The 20499-nt window shown below is 42.3% G+C and overlaps 2 protein-coding genes across 2 annotated transcripts in view; both read left to right on the forward strand.

Annotated features, from left to right (window-relative positions):
- Positions 1–20499, forward strand: part of LOC120992292 (phospholipase A2 inhibitor 25 kDa subunit-like) — a 598293-nt gene that overhangs the window by 377293 nt on the left and 200501 nt on the right. The gene's annotated exons all lie outside the window — the stretch shown is intronic.
- Positions 13814–20499, forward strand: part of LOC120992335 (phospholipase A2 inhibitor and Ly6/PLAUR domain-containing protein-like) — a 53430-nt gene continuing 46744 nt past the window's right edge. The window contains exons 1-2 of the mRNA XM_040421257.1: positions 13814–13970; positions 14317–14430. Coding sequence (XP_040277191.1) covers positions 13919–13970; positions 14317–14430 — 166 coding nt within the window. The 5' untranslated portion in view covers positions 13814–13918. The remainder of the gene's footprint in view (positions 13971–14316; positions 14431–20499) is intronic.

A 20499-nucleotide genomic window follows, 5' to 3' on the forward strand; every position in this document is an offset into this window, starting at 1 on the left:
TGGTCTTAAACTTTTGATCAGGACTGTAGATGATGGGATAGATCTCTGTACTGACCCCTGATATATTTATACACATTAATTAGATCTCCTCTCAGTCGTCTTTTTTCTAAAGTGAATAACCCTAATTTTGATAATCTTTCAGGGTACTGTAGTTGCCCCATTCCAGTTATTACTTTAGTTGCCTTCCTCTGGACCCTCTCCAGCTCTGCTATGTCTGCCTTATTTACAGGAGCCCAGAACTGTACACAGTACTCCATGTATGGTCTGACTAGCGATTTGTAAAGTGGTAGGACTATGTTCTTATCACGGGCATCTATGCCCCTTTTGATGCAACCCATTATCTTATTGGCCTTGGCAGCAGCTGACTGACACTGGTTTTTACTGCTTAGTTTGTTGTTTATTAAAATTCCTAGATCCTTTTCCATGTCAGTGTTACCGAGTGTTTTACCATTTAGTATGTACGGGTGACTTGCATTATTCCTTCCCATGTGCATACTTTACATTTGTCAGTGTTAAACCTCATCTGCCACTTATCTGCCCAAGCCTCCAATCTATCCAGATCCCTCTGTAGTAGTATACTGTCCTCTTCAGTGTTAATTACTTTACACAGTTTAGTGTCATCTGCGAAAATTTATACTTTACTATGCAAGCCTTCTACAAGATCATTAATAAGTATATTGAAGAGAATAGGGCCCAATACTGACCCCTGAGGTACCCCACTAGTGACAGTGACCCAATCTGAGTGTGTACCGTTAATAAACACCCTCTGTTTTCCATCTCTCAGCCAATTACTTACCCACATACAGACGTTTTCTCCCAGTCCGAGCATTCTCATTTTATATACTAACCTTTTATGTGGTACAGTGTCAAATGCTTTGGAGAAGTCCAGATATACGACATCCATTGATTCGCCGCTGTCAAGTCTAGAACTTACCTCCTCATAGAAACTGATTAAATTAGTTTGGCCTGACCGATCCCTCACGAAGCCATGCTGATATGGCGTTATTTGCATATTTCCGTTGAGATGCTCTAAGATAGCATCTCTTAGAAAACCTTCAAACAGTTTACCCAGAACAGATGTTAAACTTACCGGCCTATAGTTTCCAGGCTCTGTTTTTGGAACCTTTTTGAATATTGGCACCACATTTGCTATGCACTAATCTTGTGGGACATTCCCTGTCAGTATAGAGTCCGCAAATATCAGAAATAAGGGTCTGGCTATGACATTACCTAATTCCTTTAGGATACGGGGGTGTGTGCCATCTGGTCCTGGCGATTTGTCTATTTTAATCTTTTTAAATCGCTGATGTACTTCTTCCTGGGTCAGACACAACACTTTTAATGGGGAATTTATTTTTACATTCTGCATGTCATATTAGCCATAGATGCCTCAAAGGCGTTTGACACTATAGAATGGCCTTTTCTGATTGCAACACTGAATAAGATGGGATTTGGTGATAATTTTATATCATGGATAAACCTGTTTTATACTGAAATTTCAGCAAAAGTGATATTAAATGGGAAATATTCTTACAATATACATATTCGTAGGGGGGTTAGACAGGGATGTCCCTTTTCCCCCCTGCTGTTTGCAGTAGCTATGGAGCCGTTAGCCGTCATGATTAGGCAAGATTAAGAAATTGAGGGGTTCAGGTTTGGGGCGCACAAGGAAAAGATCGCTTTATATGCTGATGATGTTATGTTGTTTGTGGGTTCACATAGATCATTGGTCAAGATTTTTCAGGTTTTTTACCAATATGGCAAGTATTCTGGGCTTAAGATAAACTGGTCTAAATCGGCCTATGTCCCGATTGATCCTCTGAACAATTTTATCCTGGGAGCACTGGAAATTAAGAAGATCAATGAACCTGTGAAATATCTGGGCATTCAAATAACCCCAAACCCTAAGGATTATGTCCAATTAAATCTGATCCCCAAAATACAGGAAATTAGGAAAAAAATAGATGTATGGAAAATAATATATGTCTCGATGGCAGGTCGTATCTCCTTGGTGAAAATTTGCTTGTTACCATCTCTTAATTATGTTTTGTGGAATTCACCGATAACAATCCACCCAAAAATATTTAAAATAATAAATAGCCTCTTAATGGACTTGATATGGCGAGGTAAAAAACCAAGGATAAAAGCACAAATATTGTGTGTCCATGAGAGGGAGGGCGGATTATCAGTCCTAGATGTGGAACTTTATTTTATTTCCGGCCATATAAAAAATATGATAATGTGGAGTAATACGCAAAGATATAGATCTATGATTGCAGGGATAAACGAAAGGTTAGATAATTGCACTATCTTTCAATTACAAACCGGATTCCAAAAAAGTTGGGACACTAAACAAATTGTGAATAAAAACTGAATGCAATGATGTGGAGATGGCAAATGTCAATATTTTATTTGTAATAAAACTTAGATGAAAGATCAAACGTTTAATCCAAGTAAATGTATCATTTTAAAGCAAAAATACGTTGATTCAAAATTTCACGGTGTCAACAAATCCCAAAAAAGTTAGAACAAGTAGCAATAAGAGGCTGGAAAAAGTAAATTTGAGCATAACGAAGAGCTGGAAGACCAATTAACACTAATTAGGTCAATTGGCAACATGATTGGGTATAAAAAGAGCTTCTCAGAGTGGCAGTGTCTCTCAGAAGCCAAGATGGGTAGAGGATCACCAATTCCCACAATGTTGCGCAGAAAGATAGTGGAGCAATATCAGAAAGGTGTTACCCAGCAAAAAATTGCAAAGACTTTGAATCTATCATCATCAACTGTTTTTAACATCATCCGAAGATTCAGAGAATCTGGAACAATCTCTGTGCGTAAGGGTCAAGGCCGTAAAACCATACTGGATGCCCATGATCTCCGGGCCCTTAAACGACACTGCACCACAAACAGGACTGCTACTGTAAAGGAAATCACAGAATGGGCTCAGGAATACTTCCAGAAACCATTGTCAGTGAACACAATCCACCGTGCCATCCGCCGTTGCCAGCTGAAACTCTACAGTGCAAAGAAGAAGCCATTTCTAAGCAAGATCCACAAGCTCAGGCGTTTTCACTGGGCCAGGGATCATTTAAAATGGAGTGTGGCAAAATGGAAGACTTTTCTGTGGTCAGACGAGTCACGATTCGAAGTTCTTTTTGGAAATCTGGGACGCCATGTCATCCGGACCAAAGAGGACAAGGACAACCCAAGTTGTTATCAACGCTCAGTTCAGAAGCCTGCATCTCTGATGGTATGGGGTTGCATTAGTGCGTGTGGCATGGGCAGCTTGCATGTCTGGAAAGGCACCATCAATGCTGACAAATATATTCAGGTTCTAGAACAACATATGCTCCCATCCAGACGTCATCTCTTTCAGGGAAGACCGTGCATTTTTCAACAAGATAATGCCAGACCACATTCTGCATCAATCACAACATCATGGCTGCGTAGGAGAAGGATCCGGGTACTGAAATGGCCAGTCTGCAGTCCAGATCTTTCACCTATAGAGAACATTTGGCACATCATAAAGAGGAAGGTGCAACAAAGAAGGCCCAAAACGATTGAACAGTTAGAGGCCTGTATTAGACAAGAATGGGAGAGCCTTCCTATTTCTAAACTTGAGAAACTGGTCTCCTCGGTCCCCAGACGTCTGTTGAGTGTTGTAAGAAGAAGGGGAGATGCCACACAGTGGTGAAAATGGCCTTGTCCCAACTTTTTGGGGATTTGTTGACACCATGAAATTCTGATTCAACATATTTTTCCCTTAAAATGGTACATTTTCTCAGTTTAAACTTTTGTTCCGTGATTTATGTTCTATTCTGAATAAAATATTAGAAGTTGGCACCTCCACATCATTGCATTCAGTTTTTATTCACGATTTGTATAGTGTCCCAACTTTTTTGGAATCCGGTTTGTAATAGAAGCGGGGATCTTGGCTCATCAGGGTAGCAGGAAGGCTCCACTCTTTCAGCTGATGGATACAGTTTGGAAGCAAGCAAGATAACTATGGAACCAGAATGGACTCCATGTTGACACCATACTGTGGGGAAATACTCACCTCACAGAATTAAACTTAATTGAACAGAAAATTTGGTGGAAACATGGAGTTTACAGACTGGGCCAGGTATGGAGACAGGGGGATATAATAATATATGAAGACCTCAAAAGGGAGTATGGATTGGGCAATATAGGACTGAGGTTCTTTTACCTACAATTAAAGTACGCATTACGAATGACGTTAGGAAAAAGGTACACAAATTGCTACCCTTTCGCAGCCGCTATTTAATATTTCCAAACAAACAGCAGGGGGAAAACTAGGCTCTAAAATATACGAATGTTTGTTACATCAAAAGACTAAGAAAAGAGCAACTAATAGCTTAAAGCATAAATGGTGAGATGTTATAGACCCCCCAACAAGAAGAGTTCTGGGGATTGGCAATACAGGGAAAAAAATAGGGTTTCAAAGAACTTTTTCTATAGGATTACTCAATTTAATATATTAAACTGTCTCTACTATTCACCTAAGACACTAATGAAGTATTATAAACCTAAAGTGTTTAGTTGTTTAAAATGTGGGAAACTAGGGGCGGATGATGTCCACATACTCTGGACATGCATAAAAATTCAAGAGTTCTGTGGGAAGGTTAAGGATAAAATAGAACAATACCATCTGTTTAAAATTCCCAGTAAATTTGAGACATGTGTTCTGGGCATGAGAGACAAAACGGACACTTCTCAACATCAAGAAATAGCATCCAAGCTCCTTTTTTCAAGCAAGGAGATGTATTATTGGACATTGGGGAGGTAGTGCGGTTCCCACAATTAGAGAATGGGAGCGGTTTTCTAGAACTTCACTTGCCAGAGAATTTCCATCTGACAAATACTAAGAAAAAAATTTGATTTGTTAATATATGGCAGAAATGGCTAACATAGTGATTTTTCTTGGAGACATTGGGTAGTATGGTTTGGGACCATGGGGGTCGGGAGGGAGAGAGAGAGCAGGTGCAGACAGCGAGCAAGGAAATTGGGGGGTTATATAATATATGATATCAAATGTTTGTTATAATAACTTTGTATGATGGGAAAAAAAGCAATAAAGATTTATATTTAAAAAAAAAACATACAGTGTTATGGAAGAAAAAACTGTGGCTTGTTGGGACTAGGCATCCAAAAACTGTTGCCTCAATGGGTGCAGATTCCTACCACTGTTTATACATACACACTCACATTAATCTTAGAAGAAAGAGTAGCATGTGCTGCACAGGCATCCCAAAATTATACCTTAAAGGGAATCTGTCACCATGAAATTGTAAAGTAATCTGCAGGCAGCATATTATAGAGCAGGAGGAGCTGAACAGATTGATATATAGTTTTGTGGGAAAATATTCAGTGTAACCTGGATTATATTTATATACTGTATATTCCTGCTCTTTCTGGGCTTTGAAGTCAAGGAGACGGTCCTATCAGTGACTGACAGCTATCTCTGTATACACAGTCATGGAGGTAAGTCTGTCATTCACTGATAGGGCTATCTCCTTGACTTCAAAGCCCAGAAAGAGCACTATATATATACAGTATATAAATATAATCCAGGTTACACTGAATCTTTTCCCAAAAAACTATATATATCTCAATCTGCTCAGCTCCTTCTGCTCTATAACATGTTGCTTTAGTTCAGATATCATGTTCAACGTGACACGTTCCCTTTAAGGTGTGCAGAATGCCTGCCTGTATTTATACTTGCACAAGTGATAATTGTCAAAAACAAAGTTGCTTGTTCTAATTGATCCTGGAAAATTTTCCTTTTTAATTGGGAGCAACAGCAGTACAGTGTGGATGTGGAAAGGGAAGAGCAATAAGAGACACATGGCCACAATAGTAGCGGCAGCAGAAGCAGCACAGTATGGAACAGACAAGGCAGTGTGTGCGGATGTTTAGAGAAGGTAGTAGTAGCAATAATGGTATTGGCAGTAGGAGATTAGCAGCAGGGAATAGCAGCAGCAGTGGTGGTGGCAGCAACAACTTTACAGTACAGAGCATGATGGTAGGCTGGTAGACAGTGGCAGTGTCATGATGGTGGCATAAGCCAAACTATACAAAACATTAAGGTAGGCAGGCAGACAATGGCATTGGCATGATGGAAGCAACAACAGCAGCCATATGGTACAGAACATGATGGTAATCAGACAGTGGCAGTAGCATGGTGGTGGCAGCAACCATATGGTATTGAACATGATGGTAGGCAGGCAGACAGCAGTAGTGACATGATGGCCGTAGCAGTGGGACCAGCCATACGGATCATTATGGGAGGCAGGCAGACAGCAGCTTGATCGAGCACCATCAGTGTAACAGTGACCTCTGTGTGGCGCTGTTCCCCCACTCATCACCGTGGTCCTGGGCGCCGTGCTCATCTGTGATCTCTGCTTCTAGCCTCTGTTGCAGCTCTGGATTCTGCCAGTGCGGTTGGTATTACCAACGTGGATTCCGCTCCACAACTTCCATTTAACCTGGACACTGCTTGTACTCGGCTGCTGGTGTGGCCGTACGCATCACTCCCTGGGTGGGGCTGAGTCATGTCATGTGATCTCGTTAACCTACCCTGGCTCTCCTGCAGGTATTTAAGTGGCTCAGCCCTTTACCCAGATGCCTCAGAGTCAAGGTCCTAATCTTGTGCTCAAGGGATTGCTTACCTCTCGTGACTTCATTCTTTGTTCCTGGACTTCGTTTCTCGTCTGATCCCTGCCTGCTTGCGACCCGGATTGTCTGACCTTGTTCCTGTGCCGCCTGCCCTGACCAATTGCTTGTTGACTATGTCTCTGCCTCTTCCCCTGGTTCCTGTCTTTTTGCTCCTGGTAACAACCCTGCCTGTCTGACCACGTTTCTACTGTCGGTACCTTCGCAGGTACCTCCTGGTCTGCCTGGACCAGCTGCCACTGACTGGTTTATGCTCTGAAGTAGTCCCTGGCAATTTCCGACGGTCAAGCCTATCCTCACCATCTGAGGCTTTAGTGAAATCCGGGTAGTTGCTTAGTTACTTCCCTCCAGAGTAATGCTAGATAGTGGCACAGTGGGTTCACATCCGCTGATCCGTGACAATCAGCAAGGACAGATCTATACATTGACCCCAGTCAGAGGAGTGTGAAAATCTTCACTGATCCATAACTTGTTCATTTTGACAAAAGTGATATTTTGTACACTGGCGGAGGACAACTTGGTCTGTTTGGGTGTCAAAGTCTCCTGTTGTGCTGAAAATCCTCTTTGAGATAACACTGGAGGCTGGGCAAAAGAGAACAAAGAGAGAGCTCACTGGCACAGTTTGGCCCACTGTTCCAATCTAACTAACCAAAAGTCCATGGGGTCAGGAAACAGTATCCTCTGGAGAAAGACCAGAGTCCAGGTAGGATGGACCTCGATGCTGAGGTGGTACATCTCCATTTGCTGATTTGCATCAGCCTGGCATAGAACATGAAAGAATTGCTCCATCATGTTGATGGTACTGATTTGGCTGCTGCTGCTGTGGCTTCTGCTGCTTGTGGTAGCAGAGATGGGGGAGACGGGTAACTCTGCAGGGGGTGGAAAGTGGCCCCCGGTCAGAACCACCGAAAGCTGTGGCAAGCTGCACACAGTGTTTATTAACGTAATTTGGCCTCCCTTTCAGCGAGAGGAAAATATTCTCCCATTTTGCTTTGATAGCGAGGGTCTAAAATCATGGCGATCCAGTAATCATCAGACTCCTTCTTGTGAATGATACGCCCTTCAGTATGTAAGCAAGCAAGCATACATACAGCTTACCATTCTGGGCAGTGTTAGTCCAAGGACCCAATTCTTTCTGGCTCCACTCCCCCCATTGAGATGATTGGTCATTGTGACAGGTGTCATCATCCTCCTGCTCCTCTACCAATGACACCCTCTTCCTCCTCCAGTGACAGCTCCTTATACTTCAACTCCATAGGACTTGCTCCTTGTTGGTCCACTTGCTTCTAGGTTTTCCAGCTATTAAGATGCCTTGGTCACACTTGATCACAGCATTTAAAGGCTTAAATGCCTGTGATCTGCATTACTGCCAGTCATGGACATTAGTCCCAGGCCTTTGCTGTTTGAAACAGCAGAGACCCGCCGGATAAGGCGCCCACTGCACTCGCGAGTGGGCTCCATGCTTAAACACCTTCCCAGCGCCGTACATGTAAGGATTAACCACCTCCGGACCGCTGTACGCACAGACGCGTCCTGGAGGTGGTTGTTTAATTCCTCCTGGACGCGCCGGCTCGTCCTCTCGCGAGACGCGAGATTTCGGTCACAGCCGGCCCGCGCATGCGCATCGCGGGCCGGCAAAAGTTCGAGGAGTATTTCATCAGCAACCTGCCAGCCAATGATCGTCGCTGGCAGGTTGCTGATTTTTAAAAAATCGAATCACAAGCCATATAACAGATCATATTAGTAAATATGATCTGTTATATGGCTTCTCTGCTCCTCTGCTGGTCCTTTTCGTCGGTTGGATCCAGCAGAGAAGCAGACATCACTGTGAGTACACACCAAACACTGCCCTTAGCCCCTGATCACCATCCATCACCCCCATCATCCAAATTAACCCCTTGATCGCCCCCTGTCAATCACTTAGTGAAAGACAAAAAGTGATCAGTGTAAACTGACACTTTTTTTTTTCACTAGTATTGGCTGTTAGGTTTTAGGGATAGTTTAGGCCCCTTGGTTAGGTAGTTAGCGTCAGTTAGCGCCCACCCCACCGCACCGCAGTCACTTTTATTCGCTGTTTAGCATATCGCTAATCAGCATTTGTACTTTTATAGTATCTGTAAGTGATCAAAACTGATCACGGTCAGATCTATAATAGTATTAGTGTCACTTTAGTTCGCCCTCCACCCAAAACGCAGTGTTTGCCCGATCAGGCCTGATCGGTCGCCCACACGTGCGTTCACCCACGCCCGCCCCACCGCAGTGACAAAAAATTATTATTTTTTGATCACTGCACATTCACTTTACACGCTCTGCGGCGATAAAAAAATCAGTTTTGATATTTTTTATCAACCGCAGCGGCCTCCGGTACTTCGCTAGCCTCCCCTTTGTAAGACAGGCTTGCTTTTTTTCTTGGGTAGTCTCAGGGAATACCCCTAAATTTAGTAGTCCAAATGTCAAACAGGGGGTATTCTTCTGAAGAGGCCTACAGGATTCTGACCCAGTCGGATGAGGAGTGGGAACCCTCATCTGACGAATCTAGCGGGTCAGAATATGAACCTGTAGAAAGCAGTGGCTCTCTGACCCAAAGTTCGGACGAGTAGGTGGAGGTCCCTGGCAGCACCAGGCGTACCCGGCCCCATGTCGCTAGACCACAGGTTATGCAGGATCCGCTTCAAGAGCAGCAGAGTGGGGCTGTCGCTGCCGGATCACGTGGTGAGGCATACACCAGCAGCGCAGCCCTTCCTGGACCTAGTACCAGCACTGCCGTACAACATGGTGAAGTAGCGAGCACCAGAAGGGCAGTTGAAGCTGGTACGGTGGCACGTGCACTAGTTACTCCGTCGCAGCCACCGCACAGACAGGCCCGTAGAGCCCCTAGAATCCCTGAGGTGCTGGCAAACCCTGATTGGCAGTCACCAACTTCAGCCGCACCAGTAGTTCCCCCTTTCACCGCCCAGTCTGGAGTTCGGGTTGAGACGGCTCAGATCAGTACGGCCCTGGGATTTTTTGAGCTGTTCTTGACTGCGGAGCTCTTGGACTTAGTCGTGGCAGAGACCAACCAATATGCCACACAATTTATAACCGCAAACCCGGGAAGCTTTTATGCCCAGCCTTTCCGGTGGAAACCAGTCCAAGTTTCCGAACTTAAAATTTTTCTGGGCCTTCTCCTCAACATGGGCCTGACAAAAAAGCATGAATTGCGGTAATATTGGTCAACGCACCCAATTCATCACATGCCCATGTTCTCTGCTGCTATGTCCAGGACACGATTTGAGGCCATCCTGCGTTTCCTGCACTTTAGCGACAACACCACCTCCCGTCCCAGAGGCCACCCAGCTTTTGACCGGCTCCACAAAATTCGGCCCCTCATAGACCATTTCAACCAGAAATTTGCAGATTTGTATACCCCAGAGCAAAACATCTGCGTAGACGAGTCCCTAATACATTTTACCGGGCGCCTTGGCTTCAAACAATACATCCCAAGCAAGCGTGCCCGGTATGGGGTCAAATTGTATAAGCTCTGTGAAAGGGCCACAGGCTATACCCACAAATTTCGGATCTATGAGGGAAAAGATCAGACCCTGGAGCCGGTCGGTTGCCCTGACTACCTGGGGAGCAGTGGGAAGACAGTCTGGGACTTGGTATCACCCTTATTTGGCAAGGGGTACCATCTTTATGTGGACAATTTTTACACAAGTGTGGCCCTCTTTAGGCATTTGTTTCTAGAACGGATTTGCGCCTGTGGCACCGCGCGAACTAGTCGCGTGGGCTTCCCCCAACGGCTTGTAACCACCCGTCTTGCAAGGGGGGAGAGGGCTGCCTTGTGTAACGAAGAACTGCTCGCGGTGAAATGGAGAGACAAGCGTGACGTTTACATGCTCTCCTCCATTCACGCAGACACGACAATACAAATTCAAAGGGCAGCCCGTGTCATTGAAAAGCCCCTCTCAGTCCACGACTATAATGCGCTCATGGGAGGGGTGGACTTCAATGACCAGATGTTGGCTCCCTATTTAGTTTCCCGCAGAACCAGACGCTGGTATAAGAAGGTGTCTGTATATTTAATTCAATTGGCGCTCTACAATAGTTTTGTTCTCTACAGTAAGGCTGGGAGAACACGATCCTTCCTCAAATTCCAGGAAGAGATCATCGAGAACCTCCTTTACCCAGGAGGTTCCGTGGCCCCATCCACCAGTGTAGTTAGCCGTCTACACGAGCGACATTTCCCCAGTGTCGTTGCTGGTACCTCAACCCAACCGCCACCCCGAAAAAAATGTCGTGTCTGTAGCAGGAGTGGAATAAGGCGTGACACCCGCTATTTCTGTCCTGACTGTCCGGACCACCCTGCCCTATGCTTAGGAGAGTGTTTCCGGAAGTACCACACACAGGTACACCTAGCATAGGGATCACATCTCACCAGGACAGGCACACAGGGCTATTAGGGCCCTTTCTCTCACAGCTGCTGCAAACCTCTCCTTTCACCTGGGATAAAGTGCATAACGTACTTCGCCACATCTTTGGGCGATTTGCGCTTTGCACATTGTCCCATGGGGAAGGAGAGGTTTGTTCTATAAAGGTAAAAAAAAAAAAAAAAAAAAAAAAATTACCGGTAAGTAAAAAAGTTAAAAAAGTTTAAAAAAGTTAATATGTTCTGTTCTAAAGTTAATAAAGTTATTGCTTTGCGGCCTGGTTTTTTCTTTTTTGTTTTGTTTTTTTACCTTTCAGGTGGACCATCCGATCGACCAGCTGCAGCACTGATGTGCATTCGGACAGAAGCATTGCGCTGCTGTCAGATTACACGCAAGTCGGTGTATGCGGCGCTGCAAGACGAGATTTCTCCTCTGCAGTAAAAGATATGTTTGCCGAGGCATATGAGCTGAGGAGGTGGCGGTGTTCATATACTTTGGCAAACACTTTGTATATATAAAAAAAAAAATCCCGGCAATGATTTATTCATCCACATCGATTGATGTGAATGGAGAAATCTGGTTTGCCAGGGCATACGAGCTGAAGTGGGTATGGATGTTGGGCGGAGCTCCTATGTCCTGGCAGACGCCATTCCCCTCCTTTTTCTTTTTTTGGCAGAGATTTTTTCATCCACATTGATCGATGCGAATGAAGAAATCTGTGCCGTTCATTTTTTTCTTTCAGCCCAGAGGCTGAACGGAAAAAAAAAATCTCATTACCTGTATGCTCAATATAAGGAGAATAGCAGAAACTCCTAATGCTGGCCATACATGTAATGATTGCGGAGACCCTCAAATGCCAGGGCAGTACAAACACCCCACAAATAACACCATTTTGGAAAGAAGACACCCCAAGGTATTCGCTGAGGGGCATATTGAGTCCATGAAAGATTGAAATTTTTGTCCCAAGTTAGCGGAAAGGGAGACTTTGTGAGAACAAAATCAAAAAAATCAATTTCCGCTAACTTGTGCCAAAAAATTTTTTTTTCAATGAACTCGCCATGCCCCTCATTGAATACCTTGGGGTGTCTTCTTTCCAAAATGGGGTCACATGTGGGGTATTTATACTGCCCTGGCATTTTAGGGGCCCCAAAGCGTGAGAAGAAGTCTGGTATCCAAATGTCTAAAAATGCCCTCCTAAAAGGAATTTGGGCCCCTTTGCCCACCTAGGCTGCAAAAAAGTGTCACACATCTGGTATCTCCGTACTCAGGAGAAGTTGAGGAATGTGTTTTGGGGTGTCTTTTTACATATACCCATGCTGGGTGAGATAAATATCTTGGTCAAATGCCAACTTTGTATAAAAAAATGGGAAAAGTTGTCTTTTGCCAAGATATTTCTCTCACCCAGCATGGGTATATGTAAAATGACACCCCAAAACACATTCCCCACCTTCTCCTGAGTACGGAGATACCAGATGTGTGACACTTTTTTGCAGCCTAGGTGGGCAAAGGGGCCCACATTCCAAAGAGCACCTTTCGGATTTCACAGGTCATTTTTTACAGAATTTGATTTCAAACTCCTTACCACACATTTGGGCCCCTAGAATGCCAGGGCAGTATAACTACCCCACAAGTGACCCCATTTTGGAAAGAAGAGACCCCAAGGTATTCGCTGATGGGCATAGTGAGTTCATAGAACTTTTTATTTTTTGTCACAAGTTAGTGGAATATGAGACTTTGTAAGAAAAAAATAAATAAAATAAAAAATCATCATTTTCCGCTAACTTGTGACAAAAAATAAAAAGTTCTATGAACTCACTATGCCCATCAGCGAATACCTTAGGGTGTGTACTTTCCGAAATGGGGTCATTTGTGGGGTGTTTGTACTGTCTGGGCATTGTAGAACCTCAGGAAACACGACAGGTGCTCAGAAAGTCAGAGCTGCTTCAAAAAGCGGAAATTCACATTTTTGTACCATAGTTTGTAAACGCTATAACTTTTACCCAAACCATTTTTTTTTTACCCAAACATTTTTTTTTTATCAAAGACATGTAGAACAATAAATTTAGAGCAAAATTTCTATATGGATCTCGTTTTTTTTGCAAAATTTTACAACTGAAAGTGAAAAATGTCATTTTTTTGCAAAAAAATCGTTAAATTTTGATTAATAACAAAAAAAGTAAAAATGTCAGCAGCAAAGAAATACCACCAAATGAAAGCTCTATTAGTGAGAAGAAAAGGAGGTAAAATTCATTTGGGTGGTAAGTTGCATGACCGAGCAATAAACGGTGAAAGTAGTGTAGGTCAGAAGTGTAAAAAGTGGCCTGGTCTTTCAGGGTGTTTAAGCACTGGGGGCTGAGGTGGTTAAGGGATACAAAAACTCTTGATTCTAACATAATCAAATTTTAAGTGATTTGATTCTGGGGATGAGATGGATTTGGTTAAAAATTATTTCGACCTGAATCAAATCACAAAGGTGATTTTAGATGAATCGGACCCAAACCAAATTTTAAGATATTCACTCATCTCTCCCCTACTGATTTAGGGGGAAAGGGGATAGAAAGATAGAAGAGGTGAGCCTGCTACCTCTTATGTATGTGCAGGGTTAATATTTAGCATTAAAATTCAGAATTTTCACAAACCTGAGGTATTTCACAAAATTACGAAATCACAGTTACATAAGAAGAGGTAATGTTTGTTTCTTTTCTTGGGAGGTTTCTTGTTTCGTTTCTCAAGTCCCACCCTAACAATATAAAATTAAGAACCTCGATCCTCGAGATTGTCATCTCACATTACATCCTGCCTTCAAGAACTGAACCATGAGCTCCCTGATCAGAATTCTCAGCCTCCTCTCGGCTCTTGCAGCGACAAGTAAGTTTTCAGGAAACATTATAAGACCTGAATCATCCTTTGTTTTATATTTGCTTTATTATTATTTTATTTTTATTTTTTATGGATTTGTTCATAATAGTCTTAAAAAAATATTAAATAGCAATACTAATAATAAGAAGAAATAATAAAACTAACAATAATAATAACATAAACTAAAATTTATTTTAATGTTAACCCCCCAATGCCTGGTAAGATTTTACTTCCGATCCTGTTCGTAGTGCTACATAAGCTATTAAACATTGTTCTCAGACCATTGCATCAGAAAAAATGTGCTGGCAAATAACTAATAGGTAATAAATGTCCTGACTGTGTCCCATTTCTTTAGGTTATGCTCTTTCGTGTACACAGTGTATGTCTAATGAAGCGACATGCTCCGGTCCTAGCATAACCTGTCCTTCAGGAAATCAGTGTGCATCTACATACACAGAAACCACTACTGGTGAGTTGTCTGATTAAGTTCAATCTTTTCTAGTGGTTTGAAGGGGTTAGACTCTATTGTAACTCAAGCTTAATCTGTGTATAAAGTTTTGTAACTTTCCAATAGACTTTAAATATTTTTAATATCCCTGTTTGCTGTCTGTGAATGGGGACCTATGGTACATTCCTGTTTACATCCATGGGCTGAAAACCCATCGAAACCTAAGAAGTTTCACAGTCCTATAAGTGTCTCCGGTCTAGACAATCCTCTGTGACTTAAACACTCTGGAGTCAAGATTAACCCCTTCAGAATTCTGCAATTTTTCACCTTAAGGACCAGGCCATTTTTTGCAAATCTGACATGTGTCACATGTGGTGATAACTTTAAAACGCTTTTACTTATCCAAGCCATTCTGAGACTGTTTTCTCGTCACATATACACATATATTATTTATAAACAAATACCAAATTTACTAAAAATTTTGAAAAATTCGCTATTTTCAAAATTTCAATTTCTCTGCTTTTAAAACAGATAGTAATAACTCCTAAAATGGTTATTACTTTACATTTCCCATATGTCCACTTCATGTTTGGATCATTTGTAAATTATATTTTCTTTTTTTGGGACGTTGGAAGGTTTAGAAGTTTAGAAGCAAATCTTGAAATTTTGAATAAAATTTCCAAAACCCTCTTTTTAAGGACCAGTTCAGATCTAAAGTCACTTTGTGAGGCTTACATATTAGATTACACTATATATTACACTTTTTGTGACGCAAGGTAACAAAAAATAGCTGTTTTTGCACTGTTTTTATTTTTTGTTATTTACAATGTTCATCAGGTTAGATCATGCAATATTTTTAAAGAGCGGGTTGTTACGGATGCGAAAATACCTAATATTTTTGGGTTGTTTGTTTCAGTTTTACATAATAAAGCATTTTTGAAGAAAAAAAAAAGTTAGTGTCTCCATATTCTGAAAGCCATAGTTTATTTTTATTTTTTGGGGACAACTGTCTTATGTAGGAGCTCAGTTTTTTCGGTTTGAGATGACGGTATGATTGGTACTTTTAGGGTGTATATGACTTTTTGATCGCTTGGTATTACACTTGTTGCGATTTAAGATGACAATAATTGGCTTTTTTACACCATTTTTATTTTATTATTTTTACGGTGTTCACCTAAGGGGTTAGTTCATGTGATATTTTTATAAAGAAGGTTCTTACGGATGCGGCAATACCTAATGTGTATACTTTTTTAAGTTTTTTATACAATAACAGCATTTTGAAAAAAAAATCACATTTTAGGCTACTTTCACACTAGCGTTCGGGGCTCCGCTTGTGAGCTCCGTTTGAAGGGGCTCACAAGCGGCCCCGAACGCATCCGTACTGCCTCAATGCATTCTGAGTGGACGCGGATCCGCTCAGAATGCATCAGTCTGGCAGCGTTCAGCCTCCACTCCGCTCAGCAAGCGGACACCTGAACGCTGCTTGCAGCGTTCGGGTGACCGCCTGGCCGTGCGGAGGCAAGCGGATCCGTCCAGACATACAATGTAAGTCAATGGGGACGGATCCGTTTGAAGATGACACAATATGGCTCAATTTTCAAACGGATCCGTCCCCCATTGTCTTTCAATGTAAAGTCTGGACGGATCCGTTCAGGCTACTTTCACACTTAGAATTTTTTTTAAACTATAATGCAGACGGATCCGTTCTGGACGGATCCAAACGTCTGCATTATAGGAGCGGATCCGTCTGAGCAGACATCAGACGGACCCGCTCTGAACGCAAGTGTGAAAGTAGCCTTAGTGTGTCCATATTCTGAGAGCCATATATTTTTATTACATTTTTTTTTATTTTTAGGCGATTGCCTTATGTAGGGTCTCATTTTTTGCGGGGTAAGATGACGGTTTGATTGGTATGATATTGGGGTGCGTATGACTTTTTGATCGCTTGGTTTTATATTTTTTGTAAAAAAACGTTTTTGTTTTATTTATTTTTATGGTGTTCATCTGAGGAGTTAGGTCATGTAATATTTTTATAGAGCTGGTTGTTATGATGCGAAGATACTTAATATGTATACTTATTTATAATTTTTTTACATTTAATACAATAAAAGCATTTTTGAAACAAAAAATCATATTTTAGTGTCTCGATATTCTGAGAGTCGTATTTATTTATTTCATTTCTTGGGCGATTATCTTAGGTAGAGGCTCATTTTTTGTGGGATGAGGTGACGGTTAGATTGGTACTATTTTGGGGTGCTTACGCCTTTTTTTTAGCACAGTATTTATTTTATTTTTTGACGGTGTTCACTTGAGGGGCTAGGTCATGTGATATTTTTATAGAGCCGGTCGATATGGACGCGGTGATACCTAATATGTTTACTTTTCTTTTTTTTCCTATTTTTATATATCTTTTTACTTTATTTTGGGAAAAAGATGCTTTTTTTCTTTTTTTTTCTTTACTTGAAACTTTTCATTTTTTTTCTAAAACTTTATTATTTAACTTATTTTTTCACTTTATTTTTTGTCCCACCCTGGGACTTAAACTTTTGGCGGTCTGATCCCCTTTACAATGCATTACAATACTTCTGTTAATGCTCCGGGATCTGTGTTTTCACCGATGCCGGTGTATGCAGCAGGGACCCAGCTGCACCAGTACATGTACGTAACTGGTCCTTAAGTCCTGGCCAGATATGACGTACGGTACATGTATGTCATGGGTCCTAATATATTTTACCTGCAGTGATACATTGTAATAAAATCTAAAAATTAACAAAATCAGAAAATCAGGACAGACTCAGGCCTCATGCATACGGCTGTTTTGTGGCCATTCCGTGCATTGGGGACTGCAATTTGTGGGCCTCAATGCACGGGCAACATCCATGCGGCCGGGACGGATTGAGACTCATTCAACTTGAATAAATTTGCGATCCGTCCGCATCGTAAAAAATGGAACACTCCGTAGTGCTTCCGTGGGGTTCCGTGCCTCCGTTCTGCACCGCAGCTCCGGATTGTGGACTCATTCAAGTGGGAGCATAAGACCGGTGCCTGCATATTGCGGATCTGCTGTTTGCGGGCCACAATTCGGCCACGGCCGGTTAGCAGCCATGTGCATGAGGCTTCACAGAGGATTGTCTACACTGATGCATCTTAACTAGGGTTCAACATACCTGAACTGTAAAGTTTGGGTTCCTACCAAACTTTATGGTTTTTGGACCCCAGACCAGAACTCGAACATTTCAGTAAAAGTTCGGGTTCGGTATTCGGCAATTTCTTTGCGCTTTTAAAAGGCTTCAGAGCAGCCAATCAACAAGCGTTTAACCTTAGAAGCCATCACAGCCATGCCTACTAATGGCATGGCTGTGATTGGCCAGTGCAGCATGTGACCCAGGCTCTATATAAGCTGGAGTCATGTAGCGCTGCACGTCACTCTGCAGTGCTTAGTGTAGGGATAGGCTGCTGCTGCTGTGAGGGAGAGAATAGGACAGAATCTTTAATCAGAACTCCAATTGAAATCAGCGATCTACATACATTTAGTTGTGTGGGTGCAGTGCACAATCTTTTTACCCTGCCCTGAGCCCAGTGACAGAGAAAAATAACTTTTATCCGTCTGTTAGTTAGGCGGGCGGCGGCGGCGGCCATTTTATGCAAGCTCAGTGCACCAGCACTACATATGTGCTTTTGTGACATTGAAATCCAAGCTTGAAATACTGCAATAATAATCTGGTTTAAAAAAAAACAAAAATCTTTTTGGGCAATATACAACATCTGGTGCCTTTGCAGGATTCGTCAGTGTGCAATTTAAGCTACAGTAGGTGATTGCGAGATTGTGCATAAAACTGGGTTTGCATCGGCGATATTGACCCTCTGTGAGCCCTGTCGCGTGAGACAGCACCGAGCTGTGTCGCTCATTCATTTTTTTTTTCCCTCTGGATTCCTGCCTAAATCACTTTCACCGCTAGGTGTCATGCACGCTTTGTTTTCTATTTGTCGTCACACTACAGTACTACTGTGGCTGCAGAAGAGTGTGTCAATTTCTTGGGCATATGAACAAGTAAAACTGCTGGAGGTCCAGCGGCAGCGTGTCAGCCTTGTAACACCTAGTGTCTAGGGTTCGATTCCCCTGTTAACTTTTTTTTTTTTTTTTTGTGTGTCTTTACTTAATAATTTGTGTTAACTTCCAGAAAAAGGTTAATTAGATCATTTCCCTGCATAGCTGCAAAGCTGGAGATTAGTGTGGCATACTGCTTTTATTAATATATGAACAAGCGGTGCTGGCCGTCCTAATGTGAGCTGCATTATCACAATGTGACAAACATGCCATGGTGCTGGCTGATTATGGTCATAGAATTGAAAATTCACAAGTAAGTTTGCAGGCGTGCTGCCAAGACCGCACAAAATCCATTATAGTGCAGGTTCCCTGCTGGTGGGGGCTTCACAGGAGAACTAGGTTCATAGAGGATGGGGGACTACAAGTCCCAGTTAGGGCATACTGCCAAGAGTGCACAAAGTCATTGGTTCCCTGCTGGTGGGGGCTTCACAGGAGACCGCTTCTACACACCTGCAGAGTAGCAGCAGAACGGTGCGAGTGATGCTTCACTTCCCTGTCAGGCGGAGTGATCTCCACCCGACAGGAGCTTCCTAGTCCCGGCTGGTCTGACGTCATGATTCAGAGGCTGGGAGCGCGGGATTGAAGAACAATGCCGTATTTAACACCTCCGTCTTAGATATGTGAAGTGGACTGCTTAATGCTTTGGGGGAGGGGGGGGGGTTAAATAATTTACAATGCAAGAGCTGTCTTTTACTGGCTTGGGGATGTTTAAAGTGTTGCATGCATCCCAATGCTGGCATCCCATTTATTTCTACTGAGACACACAGCCGCTATATCCCAATATGTCATGCGTGCGGGTGCCAGAATGCATGCAGGGTGCGTTCAGGGACCTGCACCAGCATGTCATATTGGGATAAAGTGGTTGTGTGTCTCAGTAGGAATAAATATGATACCAGCATTGTATAATAATAGTATAATTTTGTATTCTCCCAAAAAAAGCCAATAAAAGCTACATTTTAAAGATACCTGTACCTTTGAGTATTTGTGTGTGTTTTTTTTATTTATGTTTAATGTGTACAGTTTTATTTTGTATTCTCCACAAAAAGCTAATAACATACAGTATTGTAATGTTGAATTACAATAGAATGATACTTGTGCTGTAGGCATACTCTGCCAGTTGGGGGTTGGAGCTAGTTTACAGGCACCCCCCATGGTGCCAATTCTCCTCCCTCCTCTCAAGGTTGCAATGTGAATAGAGTGGGGGGAGGGGAACTGTAATTTAAGCTTGCTGATGGAGCCAGAGCTGTGAGAAAAAGGAAAACAAATTCTGTTACAGTACTGTAGGCAGGCCACAACTGTAGCACTGAAAGGTGTCCCTCTCACCCACACCATCCAACAGCACAGAAAAATGGTACAGTACTGTACAGTACAGATCAGTGCACAATATTCTACTTTACTGAAGTTCAAACAAACACAAAAGGCACTAGTTTTTTTTCACATATAATGTATAGTTTATTTCTGCAGTGTTCACAGCACATTAACTACTGTACAGTACAGGAATTCATTAACTTTACATATTGGTTGCTGCACCATTCCTATCAATCACCACCGGGAAAACTTTCTTTATGTGGTCAATTGTGTCACAGCAGATTTTAACGGTCAGAATGTCTCTCCAAAACTTTAGAATTCCATCAATCAGCTCTGCCTCCCCCCACTCTATTCACATTGCAACCTTGAGAGCCAAGGAGGGAGGAGAATTGGCACCATGGGGGGTGCCTGTAAACTAGCTCCAAACCCCAACTGGCAGAGTATGCCTACAGCACAAGTATCATTCTATTGTAATTCAACATTACAATACTGTATGTTATTAGCTTTTTGTGGAGAATACAAAATAAAACTGTACACATTAAACATAAATAAAAAAAAACCACACACAAATACTCAAAGGTATAGGTATCTTTAAAATGTAGCTTTTATTAGATTTTTGTGGAGAATACAAAATTATACTATTATTATACAATGCTGGTATCATATTTATTCCT

This window comes from Bufo bufo, chromosome 1 (genome assembly GCF_905171765.1).
Source record: "Bufo bufo chromosome 1, aBufBuf1.1, whole genome shotgun sequence".
In the NCBI taxonomy this organism is placed as follows: domain Eukaryota; kingdom Metazoa; phylum Chordata; class Amphibia; order Anura; family Bufonidae; genus Bufo; species Bufo bufo.